This window comes from Solanum dulcamara, chromosome 1 (assembly GCF_947179165.1).
Source record: "Solanum dulcamara chromosome 1, daSolDulc1.2, whole genome shotgun sequence".
Classification (NCBI taxonomy): Eukaryota; Viridiplantae; Streptophyta; class Magnoliopsida; order Solanales; family Solanaceae; genus Solanum; species Solanum dulcamara.
In genome coordinates this window covers 82,356,290-82,381,906 of record NC_077237.1, presented here as the reverse complement: position 1 = coordinate 82,381,906, position 25,617 = coordinate 82,356,290, and the positions used below count along the sequence as shown (strand labels likewise).

The window sequence follows — 25,617 nt, the reverse complement described above, 5'->3', positions numbered from 1 at the left end:
TTGGGTTAAATTTGGTCCTAGGGGTCCTCCTTAAACTCGTCTTACTCACGCGAAGGCTCCACAATACTCGAGTTCGACCCTACCCGAACACAAGAAGGGTCCGAATCTTAGGGAAATTTTTTTTGGGGGTGTTACATTATCTCCCCCTTAGGATCATTCATCCTCGAATGACGAGAAATCAAGAATAGACTCGGGGTGCAAATCACAATCAAAACTCAGTCATTCAATCAATCAAATTCTCAGTTAATTATTAATCAGGACTCAAAATGCACAAATGAATTCAATGTCAAGGAAATGGACATTACCTTCGACATCCTCCTCGGTAGGCACGAATAGATGTGGATACTTAGATTTCATGGCTTCCTCCACTTCCCATGTGGCTTCCTCAACAAGTTGATTCCTCCACAGGACTTTGACTGAGGCGACCTCTTTGTTCCTCAATTTGCGAATTTGGCGATCAAGAATTTGGACCGGAACTTCTTCATAGGATAAGCTATCCTTAATTCCAACGCTATCAATAGGGACTACCAACGAGGGATCGCCCAAACACTTTTTCAACATCGAAACGTGGAACACCGGATGAATAAAAGCTAGCTCTGAGGGTAACTCCAACTCATAAGCAACACTCCCAATCCGCCTCAAAATTTGGTACGGACCGATATATCGAGGACTAAGCTTCCCCTTCTTTCCGAACCTCATGACGCCCTTTATGGGTGACACTTTCAAGTATACCCAATCACCCACCTCAAACTCTAAGTCTCTCCTTCGCACATTAGTGTAAGATTTTTGGCGGCTTTGGGCTGTCTTGAGCCTCTCTCAAATGACCCGCACCTTTTCCATGGCCTGATGAACAAAATCAGGCCCGATCAACTCGGCTTCACCAACTTCAAACCACCCAATGGGCGATCTACACCTCCTCCCATACAAGGCTTCATAATGAGCCATTTGAATGCTTGCATGATAGCTATTGTTATATGCAAACTCTATGAGAGGCAAGTGATCATCCTAATTTCCCTTGAAGTTAAGAACACATGCCCTCAACATATCTTCCAATGTCTGAATGGTGCGCTCCGCTTGGCCATCTGTCTGGGGATGGAAGGCTGTGCTCAAGCTCACCTTCGAACCCAGTCCCCTTCTAAAAGGATTTCCAAAATTGGGAAGTGAATTGAGCTCCTCTGTCTGAGATGATAGACAAGGGAACCCCATGCAGTCTGACGATCTCCCAAACGTACAACCTTGCATAATCTTCTGCGGTGTCAGTAGTCTTAACCGCCAAGAAGTGAGCCGATTTCGTCATTCTATCCACAATCACCCAAATGGAATCGTGTTGCTTTTGAGACCTCGGTAGACTTGTAATAAAGTCCATGTTGATCATTTCCCACTTCCATTTCGGAATTACTATATTTTGAGCTAGACCACATGGCCTTTGATGCTCAACCTTCACTTGTTGGCAATTCGGGCACTTGGAAACAAATTCCGCAATATCCCTCTTCATCCCACTCCACCAATAGATTTCTCTCAAATCATGATACATTTTCGTGGAGCCTGGATGAATGAAGTACCTGGAACTATGCGCTTCAGCCATAATCCTTTCTCGAACGTCATCGACATCCGGCACACACAATCTATTTTGGTACCTCAACACACCATCTCCCCCTTGGGTAAAAACCACTACCTCTTGTTTGTGAACAACTCCCTTCAATTGCAGAAGGACGGGATCTTGGTCTTGCTTCTCCTTTACCTCTGCCACAAGTGAGGACGTAGACCCATCCTGAACAGTAACTCCGCCTTCATTGTTCTCTTCCAGATGAACTCTTAATTAGGCTAATCTGTGTACCTCCTTCGCCAATTCTCTCCTTCATTCCTCCACGTGGGCAGTGCTACCTATAGACAACCTGCTAAGAGCATCAACAACAACATTAGCTTTACCTGGATGGTAGAGGATGCTCATATAATAGTCCTTGAGTAGCTCAAGCCATCTCCTTTGCCTCAGGTTGAGTTCCTTCTGGCTAAAGACGTATTGCAAGCTCTTGTGGTCGGTAAATACATCAATATGCACTCCATACAGGTAGTGGCGCCAGATTTTAAGCGCAAACACCACAACTGCCAACTCAAGGTCATGAGTTGGGTAATTCCTCTCATGAACGTTAAGCTGTCTTGAAGCATAGGCTATCACCTTCCCCCTTTGCATCAACACACAACCCAAACCAATTCTGGATGCATCACAATAGATCACAAAACCCTCTGTACCATCGGGCAAGGTTAGAACAGGGGCAGTGGTTAGCTTAGTCTTCAATTTCTGGAAACTCTACTCACAAGCCTCGGACCATTGAAACTTAGCCTTCTTTTGAGTCAGCTTAGTCAATGGTGATGATATGGATGAGAATCCCTCTACAAACCTTCGATAATAGCCAGCCAAACCCAAGAAGCTCCTTATCTCTGTCGGGGATGTGGGTTTGGGCCAACTCTTCACTGCCTCAATTCTCTGAGCATCAACCTGAATACCATCTCCAGATATAATGTGGCCTAGGAAGGCCACTGATGCAAGCCAAAATTCACATTTGGAGAACTTTGCATACAATATCTGGTCTCTCAAAGTTTGCAAGACGACTCTAAGATGATGGGCATGCTCCTCCTCATTCTTGGAGTAAACCAGAATATCATCTATGAATACAATCACAAACATATCAAGATATGGTTTGAATACTCGGTTCATGAGATCCATAAAAGCCGCGGGGGCATTTGTCAATCCAAAGGACATGACCAAAAATTCGAAGTGGCTATAACGAGTCCGAAAAGCGGTCTTCGGAATATCACAATCCCTCACCTTCAACTGATGGTAGCCGGATCTCAGGTCTATCTTTGAAAAACAAGTGGCACCCTGAAGTTGGTCGAATACGTCATCTATTTTGGGGAGAGGGTACTTATTCTTTATGGTGATCTTGTTCAGCTGTCTGTAGTCAATACACATTCTAAGGGACCCATCTTTCTTTCGGACAAATAGGACCGGAGCTCCCTATGGCGAGACACTTGGCCTAATAAATCCCTTATCTAACAAGTCTTTCAACTGCTCCTTCAACTCTTTCAACTCGGCTGGGGCCATTCTATAAGGAGGAATTGAGATAGGCTGAGTATTAGGAAGAACATCAATCCCAAAGTCAATCTCCCTATCCGAAGGGACTCCAGGCAGATCTTCAGGAAAGGCATCCAGAAACTCGTTGACAATCGGATCCGACTCAAGGGGTGGAGACTCAATATTGTCATCCTTCACTCGAACAAAATGATAAATGCACCCCTTTGAGATTAGCTTCCTGGCCATAAGGTATGAAATAAACTTACCCTTAGGCGCAACAAGACTACCCTTCCATTCTATGACAGCCTCATTTGGGAATTTGAACGTGACAATCTGAGTTTTACAATCAATAGAGGCATAATAGACATAGAGCCAGTCCATGCCAAGGATCACGTCAAAAGCAACCATGTCCAACTCAACTAGGTTGGCCAAGGTATCCCTGTGGTAAATGGACACAGTGCAATCTCTATAGACTTTCTCAGCTAAGACAGAATCACCGACAGGGGTGGCCACACTAAAAGGCTCAAGAAGACGTTCAGGAATTTTATTGAATTTACTAGCCACATAAGGAGTCACAAAAGATAGGGTGGCACCCGGATCCATCAATACATAACAATCAAAAGAAGAGACTCGAATCATACCCGTCACGACATTTGAAGAGTCCTCCTAATCTTGGCGACTACCCATGGCATATAGGCGGTTTGTACCTCCACTCGTACCTGAAGTAGTGCCCCTCTGATTACCCCTAGCTGGCAGGGCGGTGGTGGAGAACTGGGCTCTGTTCCCCCATGCTTGACACTCCTTCTGAAAATGGTCTATTTGGCCGCATTTATAACAACCAACCCTTCCCGCTCTGCATTCTCCCAAGTGGAGCCTACCACACTTGCTGCATGGTGGCTTCCCCCTCGTACCTTGTCTTACACTGGCCTGGAATTGAGAACCCTGGGGTCTGAAATTCTGGCGATTCTGTCCCTGCCGATCATACCTGTTTTGCGGCATAGGTGCGCTGGCGGTAGATGAGGCATAATTGGGAGGCCTCTTCCGGAAGAAGGACCTGTTGCCCTTATTTTGCCTCTGTTCATTCTCATGCCCAGCTGATCTTGCCTTCTTGCTCAGATGTTCCTCTCTGTCCTTTCTTTTCTCATCCTCCACCTGTTGGGCGTACACTATTAACCTTGAAATATCCATATTGGAGATTAACAATGCCGCTTTGCACTCCTTCTTCACATGTCTTCCCAAACCGGAGACAAACTTCCTCATCTTCGACCTCACATCTGGGGTCATTTCTGGAGCATACCTGGATAGTTGGATGAACTTCAGGCCGTACTCCTTAACAGTCATACCCTCTTGCTTCAGATTTACAAATTCCTCCACTTTCGCTTCCCTCAATTCTCGAGGAAAGAAGTGGTCAAGAAAGGCTCCCTCAAATTCATTCCACCTAGCACGTTCGGCATCCTCGCCCCTACCTTGTTTTCATTGGTTATACCAAATGTTTTCCACATCTTTGAGTTGATAAGACACCAATTCAACCCCCTCAATTTCCGTAGCATGCATAGCTTTCAGAATTTTCCACATCTCATCAATAAAATTTTGGGGATCTTCATCAACCTTAGAACCCGTGAATGCCGGCGGATTCATCCTCAGAAAGTCTCTAATTCTAGTGGCAGCAGATGGCTCTTGGGAACTAGAGCTAAGAGTGGGCAAGCTCTGATTACCGTTTCGGGCAGCCATTAACTGCGTGAGCATTAAAATTGCCCCTCGGAATTCTGCCTCTGATGTGGGTGCAGGTGGAGTAGCAGGCATTTGAGGTGCCTCCGCATACGTCACAGGTCGGCCTCTAGCCCTTGCTGGACGTACCTCTGCTTGGGGCATCTCGGCGTTATCAACATTTCTCTAGCTAGCAGTACGTTTAGGAGGCATTATCTGTAACGTACAAATGCACGAATTAGAAGGAGTTTTATAGAGTTTTAACTCTATCACACGAAGTTAGAGTATGAAAGAAGTGAAACAATTTCTAATGTCCTATGGCCTCCTGCTTATAAGTGTGGTGCACAACACACTCATTAGCAAGACTCTACTAGACACGACTTCATAGACTCCCTAGGACACTTGAACTCTGTGCTCTGATACCATATTTGTCACGCCCCGAGAGGGTACCCTAGACATAACCGGCACCCGAAGGCCATTTCTGACCTCCGAGCGAACCACCTGGTCCAGTCACACATTCATTCAATCACATTCTGTTAGCGGAAACTCAATTAATAAAATACTATTCGCAATATGAGGGCCGAAGGCCAAGTATTTATCAACTCAACAACAAATATAATAAGACTCTTCGAATTAACCGTTCAACCTCCTCACACTCTAGTCTATGAAGCCTTTATCCAAGTCTAAAAGGTGCCAATGACAAGTCCATGACTACCATCAATCAAAATAAAGGAAATGACAACAAAACTGTACAAAAAGGCTCAACATCCTCCAGAAACTAGGAGGACTCACCAGCTAGCTAAGAGTGTATGTGAATCTTCAATGGAGCGCCGGTTGATGATCTCTAGTACCTGTCTCTGCATCATGAAATGATACAGGCCAAATGGCGTCAGTACATGGAATATACGAGTATGTAAAATGGCCGAATACAACGAATATCAAGGAAGAATTAATCAACTCAGAAGTTCAACTCAAGAGGAATAACAACTCAATCAAATGTCCTAAGTCTAAACAAGAATATGATTTAGACGGGACCAATCACATACAATTCAACTCAATCTGACTCAGAGTACTATCAAGACCTATTTGGGAGTTTCTCTTAACCGACAACCATCACTTATGAGCCAGTGAAAGTACAACAAACCGACGTTGTTGCCGCGTCCGTTCATACTTTGCCAGGGTATGAACGAATCAACCAATCATGGATCCAATCCAACCAAGTCCTATGATGTCAGGACAAATCTCTCGGGGAAGCATCCGATTTTAACGGTTCAATCCCCCCTACGTTTGGCAACATAGGTATTGGGTTCGAGTATGGACTATACTCTTGCCCAATTCGGTGCTCGATACTCCTCCCAAGACTCAATGCTCATAAAACTCCATCCAATCAAATCATATCGACAAGTCTCATTAGAACCTTGTCAACTCATCAACTCTATCACAATCAATCTCTTCCAATCATACTATTCGATCAATCTCAATCACATCTCCAAAAGAAATTTAAATGCACATATATAGCATCATCTAGATATAATCAATCATTTCTTTCATCCATTTGAGAAATCTTTGAGGCTTATCACAATTTCAAGACTTTAAATTGACATTTCATATTGAGCAACATTTTCAAGAAAATAACATCCTTTATCATAATCTACATAGTTAAGAAGATAAATAAAACATATTTCACAACTCATTTCTTCATCAACTCATACTCACATAAGGGCTCATTTTTGGAACCTCTTAGCTTAACAACATTGACACATATAGAATCAAATAAATAGGGAACAAAACTCATTCAACCATAAACCATACCAAGGAACTCCATTTTCTTATGAACATCTAACCCCAAGAAAGAGTAGGGCACATGGGTGGACTTAACCCATGTTTTGGATAGCCTTACATACCTTAGTGAAGACTTGAAGAAACCTTGTTGTTGGGTCTTCAATGGAGGACTCAAATCTTGAAGCTCCTAGAACTCTTCTTTGTTTGGAAAAGTGGTCAAAGTCCTAAGATCTGATAATGGTATAAAATTTGTTAACTCAGTATGTGATAATATGTTTAAAGAACTGGTATTATACATCAAAGATCTTGTCCTTACACTCCTTAACAAAATGATGTTGTTGAGAGTAAACATAGACATCTGCTAGAAGTAACAAGAGCCTTAAGGTTTCAAGCTAAAATACCTAAAAGGTTTTGGGTTCACTTTGTCCTAGCTGCAACTTATCTCATTAACAAACTTTCTAGTAGTGTGATTGAGCTTAAAACTCCTTATAAAAGACTATATGGTGTACAACCAGTGTTATCTCATTTGAGAACAATTGGATGTCTAGCCCTTGCAAAGAATCTCACTGAACATGATAAACTAATGCCCAGATCAAAGTCAGCTGTTCACATGGGATACTCTGAAGTACATAAAAGGGTATATTTTATTTGATTTGCACAATAACTCCTTCTTTATCAGTAGAGACGTTATCTTTAGGGAAGATATATTTCCATTTGCCAAGGATGACACTTCTGCTCAACAGCAGATATTTGTAGATAACCTGTAAGGGTTAGGTGAGACTGATCAAGAGTTTCATCAAATGGATCCAGTGATATTCACAGGTACTGATCAATCTGTCATATCAGAGGGGGTAGATGCATGTATTGATACAAGTTGTGAGCAAGTCTGTGTGGAGCAATCGAAGATACAGATACAGCTACCTACTGATGCAGGTGGTTTTGAGGTATCACATACAGAAGTTCCAACTGTCACAAGAAGATCTACAAGATCTAAACAACCTCCTCTATGGCTGAAAGATTTTTTTTCCTTAAATGTAAAGCAAGATGTTCAATATCCCTTGTCCAACTATGTGAGCTATTCTCATCTCTCACCCACTTATTAGTGCTTTATTGCTGCTACCTCAACTGTGACAGAACCTACCAGCTATGCAGAAGCAATCAAGGATCCAAGATGGGTTGAAGCTATGCAAACAGAGATCCAGTCTTTAGAAAGCAATCATACCTGGGAGATCACTTCATTACCTGTAGGGAAGAAGCCTATTGGTTGCAGATGGATCTATAAAGTTAAATACAAATCCACAGGAGAAATAGAGAGATTTAAAGCAAGATTAGTTGCAAAGGGCTATAGTCAGCAGAAAGAAATTGATTATAAAGAGACCTTCTCTCCAGTTGTGAAGATGGTTACAGTGAGGTCTATTCTCTCTATTGCAGCTTCTAGAAAATGGCATATTCATCAAATGGATGTCTTCAATGTCTTTCTACATGGAGACCTAGAGGATGAAATCTATATGCACCTTCCTCAAGGGTTTGTCAATCAAGGGAAGAAGGTGTGTAGATTGACAAAGTCTCTATATGGACTTAAGCAAGCTCCAAGATAATAGAATCACAAACTTATTGAAGCTCTCATTTCTCTTAAGTTTAAACAAAGTCAATATGATTACTCCTTATTCATCAACAAATCAGCAGAAGGAATTGTAATTGTACTTGTGTATGTAGATGATATGTTAATAACTGGCAGCAGCCTGAAGTTGATAGAAGAAACAAAAAAGGCTTTACAAAAGGCCTTCAAGATGAAAGACTTAGGGGAGCTCAAATATTTTCTGGGAATTGAATTTACAAGATCCACAGAAGGGATACTTATGCATCAGAGGAAGTATACTCTTGAACTTATAGCAGGGGTAGAAATGACAGCAGCTAAGCCAGCAGAAACATCAATAGATGTCAGCATCAAACTAACATCAAGGAAGTATGATGACCATGTGAACAAGAAGCAAGAAGAGTCACATGACCCTCTGATAGACCAAGCAACATATCAAAAACTCATAGGTAAATTATTGTATCTCAATATGATAAGAACAGATATATCCTTCAGTACTCAGACATTAAGTCAGTTCCTAAATCAGCCAAAGAAATCTCACATGGATGCTGCACTAAGAGTAGTCAGGTACTTAAAGAGGCAACCTGGAGAAGGTATACTACTGTCCAGCCACTCAAACAATCAGGTCACTGCATTTTGTGATGCAGATTGGGATGCTTGTCCACTCACCAGAAAGTCAGTCATAGGCTACATGATCAAGATTAGAAAGTCTTTGATATCATGGAAAGCCAAGAAGCAGACCATAGTATCAAGGAGTTCAGCTGAAGCTGAATACAGAAGCATGGCTTCTATGTGTCAGAGCTAGTATGGCTGCTTGGAATGTTGAAAGAAGTGGAGGCTGAAGTTGAGTTGCCAATGCAAATGTATAGTGATAGCAAAGCTGCAATTCAGATTGCAGCAAATCCAGTATACCACGAAAGAACAAAACATATAGAAATAGATTGTCACTTCATTAGAGAAAGGTTGCAACAAGGCTTGATCAAAGTAAACTACCTACCAACTCAAGAACAACTTGCAGATATATTAACCAAAGGACTGTCTAGAGTTCAACATGAACATCTTCTATCCAAGCTAGGAGTTTTGAATATCTTTGCACCTCCTAGCTTGAAAGGGAGTGTTGTGATATAAGAAGACTAGAATAAGAAGTTAGAAGCAGGGGTAGTTTAGTCTTTTTTACCATCTATCAGTTAGAACTAACTAAGTAACAATTAGTTAGAAAGCAAAGTTAGTTTAGAGACAAATCACTGCTATATATACATAGCAGTGATCACTGTATTCAGTTAGGGCATTTTAGCCCAATGCAATAAAGTCAGCTGCTTTCTCTCTCTTCTTCTTCGATTTCTTCCTTTTTCTCTGAAATATTGATTCTTCAGATACGAACATATATCATATTATATACTTGAAAAAATATATAATGAAGAAATGAAAAGAATTCTACGGTAGTTTGGAGGAAAAAGGTTTAAAAAAATTTGAAAGAAATTTAACTTTGCTAAAATTCAATACAAACATATGTTGGTTAATCTAAGTGTAAGTAATTAATTATAAGACTCTATGTAAGGTGTAAACTGTATGGTCAGATAATGAAGTTGTAATACACCTTTACATATTGATAACTTAAATTAAACAACATTTATTAAGAATAACAATAAATAATATTTATACTTAGGTGAAACTTTTCTTAGGTGAATCTTTTTGAAATATATACTACTATAGCATTATGTTCCAGTATTTATATTAATGTATAATATTGACACCGCCTGACACATCTTATGTTTTCAAATCACTTTATCATAAATTAGCGTAGAGACATTACCTAATTATGAACAGACACTTAATTACTTGTAAAAATACCTCATAAGTTTTAACTAATATTTTTTAATTAGTCTTTTTATTTATTAAACTCAACTTAAAACATGTGACACATATGTGTTACGTACATAACTCTCTGTCATTCGTTGTACTCCATCCCCACCATTCCTCTCCATTTTCTAATTGGTTATTTGGAAGTATGTTAATTCAATCTTTTTCTTTTTTCATTGGATCAAAGAATAATGAGATAATAACCAAAAACATATATTAACTATTATTATTATTTTGCTAATTTCACATATTAATTATTAGTTGTTTCTCTTTTTTAATTAAATTAACATCATTTATGTATTAGTTGAGTAGATAGTGTACAAAAAGAAAATAGCTAACAATTGGCCTAGTGCACTTTAAGGTATGTTTTTACCATGAGTTATTTTCTATTCTTTTATCATTATTTATATATTAAAACATAACTAATTAAATAGATGACGTAGAAATATAACTACGTAGTAATTTTGTGTTTTACGTGTATTGTGTCACGTAGGACATATGTGTCTATTTATTCAAGTTTTGGATAGTTAAAGTGCCTATTTGTGCACTATGGAAATTAGAGGTCATATTTAAAATTTGAAGCCAAGTTTAGGGGTCAATTTATGTATTATGCCTTTTTAAAACCATAGACTCAAGAAAAGTACACTACTAATGGATCGTTTGGTAAAATGTATAAGAATAATATAAACTACAGTGTGTTAATAATGCTTGCGTTAGTTATGCTGAAATTTTTCTTATGCAGTGTTTAATTTGATATTTTAGAAATAACAGAAATTAAATAATTTTTTTTTAAAAAAGTATTTGCTTAAAAAAATACCCTCCATAAAAATAATAAAAAGGATGTAAAAAAGATTTTGAGGAACGATTATATCTTTAACTATACTAATAATTGTATTAAAACTCATTGCATTACTAATACATAAAAATTCATGATATTAATAATATATATCTCAATATATAATATAATATAAATATTAATTAGTTATTCATAAACTGAAAAAGTCTATCAAATAAAATATTAATAATATAAAAAGCTAATACATACATTATTTTTTCCGATACCCTCTACCAACTACCGCTAATGGATAATGATTCTAATATAGGAAAGTACTACTGTGTTCTTCCGTAGTCACAATTCCCAGCCAATCAGCATTAAATTGTCCGAGTTCAACATCAACACTAGCTAGCGTCAGCCCATCAGCTCTTTATATTTTGCCACGTCTAAGCCAACGTGTCAAATAATAGTCCACCTCTGTTTGAGTTGAAACAAAAATTTACCGAGAAGTAAAAACAGAGAAAGTACCTTGGGTTGTGGTGCAGGTTTCATCTTACTAAGAGGTGGTGAATTCGAGCCTGTAATAAGGAGATCTTTCACTTTCGTGCAATGCGCTATTTAAATTTAATTTGAGTTCCAATATTAGAAAAATTGAAAAAATAAAAAACAGAGAAAGCATGAAAAGATGGACGAAGGGACCCATGTGTGGAGAGCGCATACGAGTAAAACTACAAAAATGAAATTTTTTGGGTATGTAGAAACTAATTGTGGATTAGGGCTTTTCTTGATCTAAAAAAATGGGGCGAAGGAAGTTGGAAATAAAGCGAATCTCCGAGAAGAGTAGTAGGCAAGTGGCGTTCTGTAAACGCAGAAAAGGTTTAGTAAAGAAAGCAAATGAACTCTCAATTCTTTGCGATGTGGATGTTGCTGTTGTTATCATCTCCAATCGTGGCAGGCTCCATGAATTCTCCAGCAATAACAGGTTTTTTTTTTTCCCTAGATGATTATCGCGGATCTTTATTTTGATAGGTGTTGTGCTATGTGCTTTCTAACGGTGCAATTTTTGGTGTTGATCTTATTGATATGCATAAGAGAGTTCACCTTTTTGCATGTGATATGCAAGATGTCAACATAATACCATTGGGAAAATAATGAGATAGTGCCTAAAAGAGTTTGAGAATTATAAGCAAAAAATTGAATGAATTTTATTCAATGAACTGTTGACTTTTCCTGACTTTCACATTTTAACTATTAGTTACGTTATTTCCTTTTTCTATTTGTACCATCACATTATGCATTAAAACACACTTTAACTATCAGTTGTTAACACCGTCATTCAAGTAGGAAATAGCAACAACTAATAGGTGATGTGTTTTTAATACATAGATGGTGGAGATAGTTCAAGTATAGGAACAAGGAACAGTTGATAGTTGGAGTGTGAAACTTGAGAAAAATAGATAGTTTAGATGTGTTTTTGATCATTTTCTCAAATAATGAGATAGAATTTCAATCGATATTATTGAAAAAAAAGATCTTTTACCTCAATTAAAATGTCTTATGGTAATAGGAGTAATTGGTAGATAGGCTTAGCCTAAAGAATTTGAGAATATAACTAAGCAAAATTTGAATGAATTTTGTTCAATGATATCTATCACCTAAATATCAAGAGAGTGCAACTAACTCTCCTAAACTTATGTAACTAACATAACCTAATCTTTATATATAAGATTAGAAAATAATTCAAATAATGAGACAAACTAAATCTAATCATAACAATTGAGCAACAACCAAATAAAAATTGATAAACATGAGTTTATCCTAATAAAGCCAACCATCCAAGAGAATTATAAGAAAACACCTAATATATAAAGATGTAAGACAGGAATCATTGTAAAAATGTACACAGATTAAATTCGAGCGATCAATATTTTCTTACCTTGTGAAAGGGTTTCTCAACTGTCAAAATCTAATAATCTCCTCCCAAAGACGTCTCTCTCTCTCTCTCTCACCCCCCATATATATAAATCCCTAATTATTATTTTAAGAAAAAATGAAATTTTCCAAACTAAGTTCTCATCTCTTTGCTAGACTAGCACACCACGTTGGCTCGATAAAATTTTCCCAATGCATCGGGCTGAATTGATAATTTTAGGAAGCTTCAATTTATGTGGCTCAATGTTTGCATTAGTTTCAGCTACTCACAACGTTCTACATTAGTTTTAGCTACTCGCAACGTTTTTTCAGCATCCCAGCATGCCTCACTTGCTCAATAAACTTCCTCGGTGTGTCAAGTTGGATCGTTAATTCTAGTCCACTTTAAGTTTTGTGCCTCATATTCCTACATTGGTTTTCCAAGCAACTCCTCGGTGCTTCCCTAACATTGCTAAGGGCACAACCAAAGCAACCAAAGCCAATGCAATTAATGTACTAGACTTGAATTTCTACCCAAAAGCTAGACATTTGCATGGATCCCTGTCACGACCTGAAATATGGGTGTGATGACACTTATCCTTTCCCACCGGACAAGTCAGCCTAACCTACTAGATGCAGAAATAAAAGCGGAAACAGTTTAAAATAAGCAATTTAAATGTCAAAAGCAGAAATCTTAATCATTACAAAATTCCCTACAGTCTGGTTGTCACATGTACAAGCCTTCTAATACAAGATACTGAAATAAAATACAAGTCTCAACCTTTGTATCTCAAATGGAACAAAGTAAAAGATAAGGAGAAATAGGAAAGATGGACGACATCAACAGCTACATCTCGAATCACCTCAGAAAGCCTCGGATGAAAGATGAGAGAACTGGGTCACTGTCCAGGCTCAGAACCTACACAAGTTTACATAGCAATGGTGAGTACCACCGGCACGGTACCCAGCAAGCGAACGATTAAGACTAAGCTACTAAGACACACGTACTCTTGTCATATCATCCAACCCCAGACTACAACTTACATAAACATCAGCCCAATCTAATAATTCTAACAGTACAGTACAAGTATATGTATAAGTCCCGACAAAGTGCTACTCAAGTATCAAATAGGATCTCATCAGTCAATAATACAAATCAAGGGGATGTCAGGGGTAAAACAGTCCAAAATGGCAAAAGATGTATGATGCAATTAAATGTAATGCAATGTCACATATAGTGATGCATGTCTGTCCTAAATGATACACTTTCACTGACTAGCAGGTCGAAACCCATGGGGGCCACACATGGACCATGTATCCACCAGAGCCATTTCCCTTCGGCATAATTCATCTCTCATCGGAACCATTTCCCTTCGACACAAATCATTTCTCACCGAAACAATTTCCCTTTGGCATAATCCTCAAATCAAATTCCATCTCAAAATATCGGAGCTAATGCAAATAGGTAATGTCTATGTAAAATACAATGATGGAATGAAAATATCAACAATTCACAACTCATATCACAACAACATATTCAAGTATTCACAATAAGTTAAGTATCAACTCATATCTAACACAACATGTTAAATCATCTCATTTGCCATCCATTACCCCCTTATTCATTATCAAGTCCGTTTGAACATCAAATAATCTCAACTAATCCTTAAAATCACTTCCCATTACTTCCAAACATGTAAAACACGAATACATGATCATACAAGCTTAAACATAGGTTTAGAAATTCACTTGCCTCGATTTCAATCTCGAACTACTTCGAAATCTGAACTTTACCCTTACGCCAACGTTTCGAATCAAGATAATCTATTCAAATAAGCAATTTCAATAAGAATACGAGTCTAACGATACTCAATTCGACATTTTGAACACACGACCCAAAACTAACCAAAACAGCCTAAAATACCCGATTTCGAAAATGAAAGAAAAATATGGAATTTTTTACATGAAAACGATCCTTGAAGTATTTGGAAACTATTAGTGAAAACAAAATTGAATTTGGACATAAAATGAGTTCACAATCCTCAATTAACCAAAACTTACATGTTCTTGAAAAAACCCAAATTTTCTCAATTGAAATCCCCAAATTCAAGCTAAAATCAGTAAATAATTGATGGGGAGATGAAATCATGATAAAAGGACTTACCCAACCAATATCCCTCAAGAATTGTCCCTCCCGAGTTCCCCAAGGTCCAACAATGGAGAAAATGAGGTCTAATTTACGATTTGGGACTAAACACTGTTCAGGTATATTTTACCCTTCGCGATCACGATGAACAATTCCTCGCAATCGCGGAGGGTCAATGGGTCAACTCACTTAATCGACCCTCGTGATCGCGACAGAGTCCACGCGATCGCGACTCACAAGGGAACAAAGCCTCGCGATCGCGGGAAAAGGGATCGCGGTCGCGATGCACTCGGTTGGTGCACCAAATATCAGCAATTCCTTTAAGTTTCAAATCCTGGAATATATCCTCGGGATTCATTCGGAATCCCGAGCACACAAACTTTATATGCTACAATAATAATCTCGACGTTTGGGACTCAATGAAACCATCAGAATTTGAATTCAAGATCTCCTTGATTTGAAACTCAAAAAGTTGCAACCAAACTAACTTAGGCCTCCAAAATGCCTAAACGGGCTCGAAACCTCTAAAAAATTCAACCAACACATCTTTTAGACCAAAAACCACCCCATAAATCCAATGAAGTTATTTCGACCATCGAAACTCAAAAAGTTGACCAAAATCAAACATTAGCCTAAAATTCATCAAATTCTCAACTCAAGACCTCAATTCTTTGTTACCAACCCAATTCTGATTTTGTAAACTCTCCTAGACCAATATTTTCATTCCATAGCGCTGCTGGAATCGACGAAATTTTATTTCGAGACTCGTAGCTTCGGTTGACCTAAAATAATAGTTATAAACACTTAAAGCTTATGAAAGCTCAAAATTTTTAAAAACTCAACTTTTTCATAGAATTTACTCCAACCAACACTTGATACTAATCAGAAATGACACAGGAAAACTAGAGGGAGGGGCAAAATGGTCATTTTGCAAAAATTTTCAAAAATGACCTTCAGGGTCATTAGAATCCCCCCCCCCAATCCTAATCTCTAGCTTGGTCGTTGATATGGAAAAATTATTCAAAATGGCTCTTTAAATTTTTAAACATATCTTGAAGTCTCTTCAACATACAACAATCTATGAATACTTTTGATTTTAGCAAGTCAACGATCTTCTTGATCTTCTGAAATCGTATCATTCTTTTTCTCATGAAAAAGATTCATCCTCAAGCCCAACATATCTACATCAAAAGAAAAAATAACAAAAATGTTAGGCAAATCATAATGAAGGCCATACTAAATTACCTTGGTTGAAGTAACATGAAATAATATACATAAGCCTTTTTTTACACTTGAATTTAGTTAGTTACTAATCTTGGGCACATTTACGTGCCCAATAACAATTAAAACCCATAAATTAATGCTAGATTTGAAAACAAATTCCTAAAAGTTGAGTTCATATTGTGCATATTTCGTATTGCTGTAACTAAATAGCATGATTAGAAACTGTCAGGTCTAATTTAGTACAAATGGACATTAGAAGCATGATTTGATGAAAATTGGAACTCAAGGGAGAAATAAAATCACAAGGCGACAAAAGTACACTACAACAAAATAAATCGACATTGCGGAATAAAGACCTACAATTTTTATTCCAAAACATGAAATGTATTAGCCAAAACAGTGTAGTCCACGCCAGGTCCGCGACGCGGACCTGTCTATGAAGAATCAACAACGAAGAAATTAAATTATTTCACAAGGCAGTGTGGTCCGCAACAAATCTGCGTCGCGGACCTTGGAAATGTGTTGATCAAAAATTAAAGCGTGAAATTATTTGGCGAGGCAGTGTGGTCTGAGACAAGTCCGCGTCGCGGACCTTGGACATGGGTAAGCTAAATTCATCCCAAAAGCTGGAAAATGAAATGTTGTATTGGAATGACCCAAGTCCGCGTCACGTACTTCAGTGCGCTTGCTTTACCAACGCATTTTCTAGCACTATAATTGGAACTTTTGCATATTCTAAAGGCAGCATTGCATATTGTCGGAGGAGAGCTGCAGAAGACGAAGGAAACCCTAATTTTGTTGATATTTTCTCTTTTATTTTCATCTTGAATTCAAGTTAATGTTACAAATGATTCATGTAAGTATGTCACAAACTATGAGTGGCTAAATTCCCTTGTTCTTGGGTTGTAACAATAAGATGAAGGTTTAAATCTTGCTTGCTTTGGTTGAAAATGGGTTTTTACATATGATTACTCTTATATTATTGTTTTCTATTGTTTTAATGCTTGATCACCATTAGAACAAATTTGTTGTCCACCCGAAACTCGGAAGACGGAAAGGTGATAGAACACTAGAATATAAGGAGCATGATTGTCCTAAAATAGCCTAGAATAATTTGTGTATGGAATGGATGTGACACATATCTATACACCATGTTTGGTTAATAAACAAGATGATAGTTATAATGCATTTTTGTTGGTTCATGCTTATCCCCGCTCAACGATGTAGTTAAGCTGTCAACAAGAGTAGGCAATTAGAGCTTGGAAGATCGTAATTGTAAAATCAACCCTGTAAATTAGTAATCGAAAGAACCATTGGAGGCCAAAGTAAAGGATATAAACTGGAAATCTAAGAAGGCTACAACCCAAGAACTCTTCTTTAAATTAATAAATTTTATCAAATACCCACTAAATCAAGTTCTCACATTGTTTTTGAAATAATTATTTTGTAGATATCAGTTACTATCAATAAATTTTGAGATATAATCATTATCTAAGATAATAAAGCCATCAACATAAGAATATAGTACAATACTTCTACAAATACCTTAGATGCAGGGCGCGCTTAACCCCCAAAGCGAGTATCAAAACATGTCGAGTACTTCGCTTAATGTGCACTTCAGTGTCGTCATCAAGGTTTTAAGACATACTATTTCCAGTTTTCCTTTCCAATGAGCCTTTTCTGAAGATTATTGTATTTCTTTTTAAATTTCTTTGTACATATATTTGTCATCATGCTTATAATTATTAGTTTTGGATTAAACAACAACATATACAGTGAAATTCCACTAAGTGGGGTTAGGGAGAATAGAGTGTACGCAGACCTTACCACTACCTCAAGAAGGTAGAGAGGCTGTTTTCGAAAGTCCTTCGGCTCAAATGCATCAAACCCAAGTAAAAGAAGAAAAAGAAATAATGAAGAAAAAGAAACAATGAAGAAAACATAGCCGTTAATAAGAAAGACAATGTAAAGTCTACAAGAAAGAAACAATAACAACAACAAAATAGTGTGATAATCGAAACACAATACACAACATAAGGCAAGACAACATTTCACCCCTACTAACTTTCTATCCTAATACACGTCCTCCACTCCTTTCTATCTAGAGTCATGTCTTCGATAATATGAAGTTGCGTCAAATCCTATTTAAGCGCCAAATCCTCAATATTTTTCTGGCCTACCTTTACCCCTCCGGGTACCCCCTACAACCAGCCTCTGGCACCTCCTCACTGCGGCGTCAACGCACCTCCTTTGCACATACTAAAACCATCGTAACCTCTCTTCCTTCATTTTGTCTGCCACAGAGGACACTACTACCTTTCCCTTGATATCCTCATTACTAATCTTGTCACTCCTAGTATGTCCACACATCCATCTCAACATTCTAATCTCCGCTACATGTATTTTTTGAAAATGTGAGTTCTTGACTAGCCAGAACTCTACCCTAGACAACAAGGACAGTTTAACCACCACTCTGTAAAACTTTCCTTTAAGTTTGGGTGGTACCTTCTTATCACCCAAGACTCAAGAGCCAAACCTCCATTTCATCCATGCCGCCCCAGGCCAATGCGATGGGTGACATCATTGTTGATGTCCTATTACCCTAGAGTACGGACCCAAGATACTTGAAACTTTCTATCTTGGGAATAGGTTGTGTGGCAAGACTCATTTCCTCATCCGCTTCATCTAACACAACACCGAATTCGAACTCCAAGTACTCTATTTTGGTCTGCTCAATTTGAAGCCTTTGGACTCCAGAGTCTATCTCCAAACCTCCAACCTAGCATTAACTCTGTATCATGTCTCATCAATCAATACTATGTCATCAGAAAATAACATACACCAAGGAACTTCTTCCTGAATAGACCGCTTCGACTCATCCATCGCCAAGGAAAATAGGAAAAGGCTAAGAACTGATCTCTGATGTAGTCCCATTCTAATTGGAAAGTGCTACATGTCCTTTATTGCATTAATATATATACCATCGAGACACCTATAACTTTCAAACACTTCTAGAGAACATCCCTCAAACTTTTACCATAAGCCTTTTCAAGGTTAATGAACACCATATGAAGACCCCTCTTCCTTTCCATATACTTCTCTATCAGTCTCTGCATAAGATGGATGGCTTCAGAATTTGAACGTCTTGGCATAAATCCAAATTGATTCTCAGAAATGGACACCTCTTTCCTCACCTTCATCTCCACCACACTTTCCCAAACTTTCATAGTGTGACTTAGCAATTTGATACCCTATAATTATTACAATTTTGGATATTACCCTTGTTTTTGTACAATGGAACCAGTGTACTCCACCTCCATTTGTCGGACATTTTTGTCGTCTTAAGAATAACATTAAACAACTTAGTCAACCACTCCACACTTGCCGTGTCTGTGTTTCTCCAAAATTCCATCAGAATCTTATCGGCACTCTTCCCCTTCTCATACTGCTAATAACACGTCTAACCTCCTCAACCCTAACACACCTACAATACCCAAAGTCCCAAAGTCTATCAGAGTGTGCCAATTCACCTAACACAATGTCTCTGTCCCTTTCTTCGTTTAAGAGTTTGTGGAAGTATGCTTGCAATCGTTGCTTAATAAAGGTCTCTTCCACCAACACCTTGCTTTCCTCATTCTTAATGCACTTCACTTGATTCAAATCACGAGCCTTTCTCTCTCTAAAAAGCCCAACATACCTAAGAGTTTTTTTGCACTCTTTTGCTTTTGATAACACTGCTTAAATTTTCTAGGAATCTTAAGCATTATAATGAACCAATTACACATCGCATTATAATCCAAGTTTTCCCAAATCAGCTCCAAGCTCTGTTTTCCAATCTTGCTACCGTTCCAACAAGTGTGTAGCATGAGATGAAATCCTCCTAGGGTTCATTGAATGCTTTCCAATTCATAAAAGGTAATTCAAGTGCCTATAACTTCTTTCTTTGGCTACGAGTGAATCGTGTTGTAGATGTATTAGTGTAGGTTAGGGGTTATAACCCTCCCCTTCTTAGAAAAAATTCTTCATCATTACAACAAAATGAGACAAAATCACTAGCATTGGCCATGTCATGCTCTAGAGAGTCGTTAGGAAGATCTATCTTATAAGCATTATCATTAATATGCTAGAGAACTTAGAATGCGGCCTTCTCTTATTCGTAGAAGCTTGTTTTTCCTTCTTTGTTGGAAACCTTTCTCCTAACTGAATCCAAAATCCAATCCTCTAGTTAAAAAATGACCCCTTTTTTGTTTTTCTTGGTATTCATTTTCTCAAGTTGTCTTCTAGCAAGTTACGAAAATGAGAATGTTGCGATGGATTGGGGGGGGGGGATAATAGGAGAGATAGAATTAGAAATGAGAATATTTGGGATAAGGTGGGAGTACCTTCGCTGGAGGACAAGATGGAAGAAGTGAGACTGAGATGGTTCGGACATGTGAAGAGGAGATGCATGGATGCCCCAGTGTGGAGGTATGAGGTTGACTATAAATTGTTTCAGGAGGTAGAGAGAATAAGTATTTTAGGGAGATGATTAGACAAGAAATGACACAGTTTTAGCTTATCGAAAACATGACTTTAGATAGGAAGGTGTGGAGGACACAATTAGGATGAAAGGTTAGTAGAATGTAGGGTCTTGTCTTGCTGGCCGTTCATATTAGTAGTCGTAGTATTGCACCTGTAGATTCTTGTCATTTAATTTATGTTACTAGCTGTTGTTTCTTATACCTCGATTTTTGTATTTCTTTGTAGTTTCCGTTCTAAATATCTTGTTTGTGAGCTTCTCTCCTTACAGTCAAGTGACTTTCACTCAAATATGAGAAAGTAGTCACCAGAAAGATATCACAGTTCTACACAAATGAGATATGAGAAAGTAGTCACCGAAAAGATGCACGATGTTACACAAATTGGATATGAGAAAGTAGTCACCGAAAAGATGACACAGTACTATACAAATCAAATATGAGAAAGTAGTCACTGGAAAGAAGCGTGGTGCTACTTTCTTTGTCTCGGATGCTTCTCAAATTAGTCCTTCTCAGCAGACTATTTTTCATGCATATAGTATTGCCCCAACTTTTGCTAACATAATCATTGGCCAGATAGGTGGCTATATGAGTTATACCACCCGCCGACTACTAAAGCTTTTTATTCTCTACCAAGATCCTAGAGGCTCTAATACCATGTGAGAAATATAGGAGAAAATTATTATTGAATTGTGTTTCTACATTATTATATTGAGATCCTATTTGTAGACGCTACAGTAGAATCCTTTTCCAACTGGGCCACTACATTACTATTCTTTTCCAAATAGGATTCTATATACTATTCTTATTTCTATTCTTAAGTAGAATTGTATATATTATTCTTGTTCGTATTCCTATTCTAATCGTTGCCTTTTCTCAAACTTGTCTATAATATAGGGTATACTTTTAGGAAACCTAGTTTTGGATCCTCCCCCGCCAACCTATACCTTATTAATTAAAAGAGGCCTTCCCTTTTGTTATCGACGCAGAAGGTATTTTCGATGGTTTAGTGCCTAATGCCCAAAGAGATTGAACATCATTAAATATGTTCAGTTTCGGGTGCACTCTTAAGTTTAAACATATACAAGTTGATCTGCTCCCCATAATATCTCCTTATACTTGCACACCAACAACCATATCTGATAATATTGTTTCCAGTCTGACAGGAATACTTCAACGATATGAAAGCCACGTCGAAGCAGAAAAAGAGATCTCTGCAGAAATACAGGTTGCAGAGGTATTTGATTAGTTGACTGCTGTCAATTTATATTCTAGTGAATTAGAATCCTCTCTTGATACATGAAATAAGTGCAGTGTGTGTCCATATATTTAAGTTATCAATTAATTTGGTTACTCTTTGCCTCCGGCCCTCCGGGTGATGTTAAGTAACTTTGAACTTGCATCCTTAAAAAAAAGGGAGCAGCCTTTAACTGATCAATATTTAGACTGAACTATTCCGGATGAACTTTGAATTACATTTAAGTCCTGCATTTTTAATAGGTACGAAGATACTAAGAGTGTGTTTGGATGGACTTATAACTTATGACCCATAAGCATAAACCATAAGTTAGGAATCTTAACCTATGATTTTTGGCCTATTTTTGACTTGAAAATAAGTGTTTAAAAGCTATTTTGGCTTAAAAGCACTTAAAATAAGCCAATCCAAACATGCTCTAAACTAGCGTTTGGCCATTAGATTTAATTGGAACTTGAAGAAAATGATTTTTTAAAGTTTGTTGAAAAATAGTTTTGGAGTTTTAAGTTGTGTTTGGACATGCATTTTACTTGATTTTTTTTTTGAAGATACACTTTTTGGGGAAAAAGTTGGAAGTCTTGTGAGTGAAAGTGAAATTTCACCAAAAACTGCTCTAAACTAGTTTTTGGAACTTGAAAATAATTTTAAGATTTTCAAAAACTGTCCGAATTTCATGAAACAAACAATGTTTTCAATTGTTTTTTTGTTGGAAAATCTACTCCCAAAATCTATGGTCAAACGAAAACTATATATACACTAATACACATTAGCTTTGGTGTGCCATCTCCCGGACTGGAAGGTTCAAATTATAATAATGCTTACTCTTCATTATAGTGCATGTGCATCAAAGTCATGTTGCTGTTCAACCAAAGTGGTACCTATCAAAAAACTAATAATCTTGTTGTTACTTGAGTAAAATGAGTTATGCCAGACATGCATAGTATTTCATCAAATCCTGGAAGCATGCTCTGACTAGTTGTTCATTCATATAGCTAATACGGTTGATTACTAACTTATCACTGATTCATTGCGTATGTTGCAATGTATCCACAATATTATTTGTGTGTTATCTTGGACAATCATTGTTACATTTTTTGTGCTGAAAGTTTTCCAATCATTTTGAGGTGGAAATAGCACTCTAAATACTCAGGGTTCACAACAATGGGAGAACTGCTACAAACAACAGAAAGGTACTGATCTTATTCTTCACTTTTGTTTCTTAAAGCTTATACCATTGATTCTCTGTCTCAATTTGACAGGCAACTCGAGGAAACTAATGATGATGGTCTCACTGTGACTGACCTTATCCATTTGGAGGATGAACTTCAAACTGCTCTAATACAAGTCAGATCTAGAAAGGTCTCTCTGCTTTCCGCTGTACCTCGCCCTATTGATTTTGAATCATTTGGAACTCTGGAAAGCTGTCACAACGTCATGTGTTTTCCAGACTTGACAACCCTTAGCTAGAGTACCTCAATGTTCTAAAACATACCTATCTTGTAACACTATATGTTCTAATGCTTTGTTTTTCATGATTTAGTTTCTAATCCAAATAGTAAGAAACCATAATTGTTATTGAATTCCTCCAGCTTGGGCTTATGGGGTTCATCCGAACCCCTTGGTGAAGAAAATTACACTATTTATACATGATTAAAATTATTTTATATGTATATATAGTAGATGTTGAACCCCCTCTACGGATAGTTCATGTGTCTACTTCTTCATATTTTGAACCCCCTTACTAAAAGTCACATCAGTATTATAATCTGGTTCTCAGTTAGTACCTCAGAATGAAGCAAATCTAAGTAGTTTTGTTTTGTGCAGACACATTTGATGCTTGAATCTGCTAAGGATCTTCATGAGAAGGTACGTTTTCATTTCCACTGCATCTTCACGAACATCCTGAATACCAGTTTCTCCTGAAGTCATGAGTTGGTTCATCCGTCTGTGTCCTGTGAATCTCTCGACCAACAGTGCATTGATTCGTTGAACTTTAGACTCTCAGATCAAGGTGCATTGGATTAGGTTTCTTATTCAAACCTTCATATATCCTATGTTGCTCAATTTCTTCAAAAATAGCTTTTGAAGGATCCTTCAAAAGCTATGCATTTTCGAGGATCCGACAAGAGTGCGGCAGAAACTTTTGGAGGGTCCGAGCAACATAGTTTTCATTTACTAAACTGTACAATTCTGGTGTTGAGCATTTCCTCTTTTCCTTGGTTATAGACACAATCCTTGGTTTCAAGTGAGGATTAGTCAGTAGTGCTTGCATGCTATGCTAATGTCACAAGTTGCATAAGCTTAATATAGTCAATTAGCTTATTGTGGAAAAGGAGTATAAAGAGGCACAAAACATCCACTTGTCCTCGTCAGTTTCTTGATAGGCTGGTCTAAAGTATGTTAAGACTTAATTAACTATTGGACTTAATACTCTCGGCTTCTCTTCCGATCAAAAACTGTTGTCTTTGCTCCATCGATGGACAGAGTAAATAGGCTTCCCTGATTTCTACAGATCTATGTATCTTTGTAATCAATAGTTCTCATCAGATATCTTTAAATTATTGCAGGGAAAAGTGCTGCAAGAGGAAAAGAAACATCTGGAGGACAATGTAAATATTAATCTCCTCTTCAATTCTGGTAATCACGAATTAGACTTGTTTCATGTGTTTTTAACTAGCAATATGCATATTATGCCAATACAGATAGCTACTATGAAGAAAAACAGACAAGTATATGAGATGTCTGCGGATTTCGCTGACCTGCTAGCACAGAGAGTGACTCTCAACCTCTTCTAGTGATTGTCAAATACCCCCATTGCAGAGGAATAACCTGAAATATTAGCAAAACTCAACATGTCTCCAGAAATAACTATTACTGTGCACTGTTCCCCTATGTAGGTGTGTTCAATCACTTTGTTGGGAACATTTAGATATCTTCTAAGTGATGCTGGTCTTAAAGTTCAAATAAAAATATCCGAAATTTGGGTTTGACAATCTCTTCTAGTGATTGTCAAATACCCTCATTGTACAGGAATAACCTGAAAAATTAGCAAAACTCAACAGGTCTCCCGGAAATAACTATTACTGTGCACTGTTCCCCTATGTAGGTGTGTTCAATCACTTTGTTGGGAACATTTAGATATCTTTTAAGTGATGCTGGTCTTAAAGTTCAAATAAAAATATCCCAAATCTAGGTTTGACAAGTCTAGATCTCTTTATTTGTATGACTTAGATTCTTGTATTTTCTCGAGAAAAGTGATTATATTGATGGAATTCGGTATGAGATCATCAGCATAAATCAAAATTTCAAATCCTTCATATATTTATAGTGATACTTGGCTAGTATCAAGTGCATTAGTACTATTGGACTTCACTCATTACTGTAACAAAAGTTACTTGAGGAAATCTCCTCCACTGGGAGTAAGCAGAATATAATTCAATGAGATAAAAAATTGTGTTTGGCATGAAGAAAAATATTTTTATGAAAAAATAAGTGGATGGCTCTACTTATTTTTTTTAATATTTAATAAGTAAGCAAAAAATATTATTTCAAAAAAAATTATAATATGTTATCTAGCGAAATATAATACATAGGGGTTCAGGAGTTGGAGGTTGGATAGTCAGAAGGTGCGGAGAAGACAATTACTTAAAATATCATTTATAAAATTTGTTTTTCAGAAATTATTTTTTTAATTTTTAAGAAATTTATTTTTCTAGAAGAAAAAAGATATTTTTGAAAAAAACTTCCTGAGCAATACATACAAAACTGGC

The 25,617-nt window shown here is 37.4% G+C and overlaps 1 protein-coding gene across 1 annotated transcript; it reads left to right on the top strand.

Annotated features, from left to right (window-relative positions):
• Positions 1–11,309: 11,309 nt before the first annotated feature.
• LOC129880304 (agamous-like MADS-box protein AGL70) lies at positions 11,310–25,129 on the top strand. The gene is made up of 7 exons (XM_055954282.1): positions 11,310–11,776; positions 21,751–21,829; positions 22,982–23,037; positions 23,107–23,206; positions 23,672–23,713; positions 24,415–24,456; positions 24,550–25,129. The coding sequence occupies exons 1-7, from the start codon at positions 11,592–11,594 to the stop codon at positions 24,640–24,642; spliced, it is 597 nt and encodes a 198-aa protein (XP_055810257.1). The 5' UTR covers positions 11,310–11,591; the 3' UTR covers positions 24,643–25,129.
• Positions 25,130–25,617: the final 488 nt, after the last annotated feature.

What these genes read in the sequence shown, in the direction of transcription:
- LOC129880304 (XM_055954282.1), top strand. Translation starts at nt 11,592, where the DNA reads ATGGGGCGAAGGAAGTTGGAAATAAAGCGAATCTCCGAGAAGAGTAGT. An exon ending in TACAAGTCAGATCTAGAAAG is followed by an intron (nt 23,207 to 23,671) that starts GTCTCTCTGCTT and finishes TGTTTTGTGCAG; the next exon opens with ACACATTTGATGCTTGAATC. An exon ending in CTAAGGATCTTCATGAGAAG is followed by an intron (nt 23,714 to 24,414) that starts GTACGTTTTCAT and finishes AAATTATTGCAG; the next exon opens with GGAAAAGTGCTGCAAGAGGA.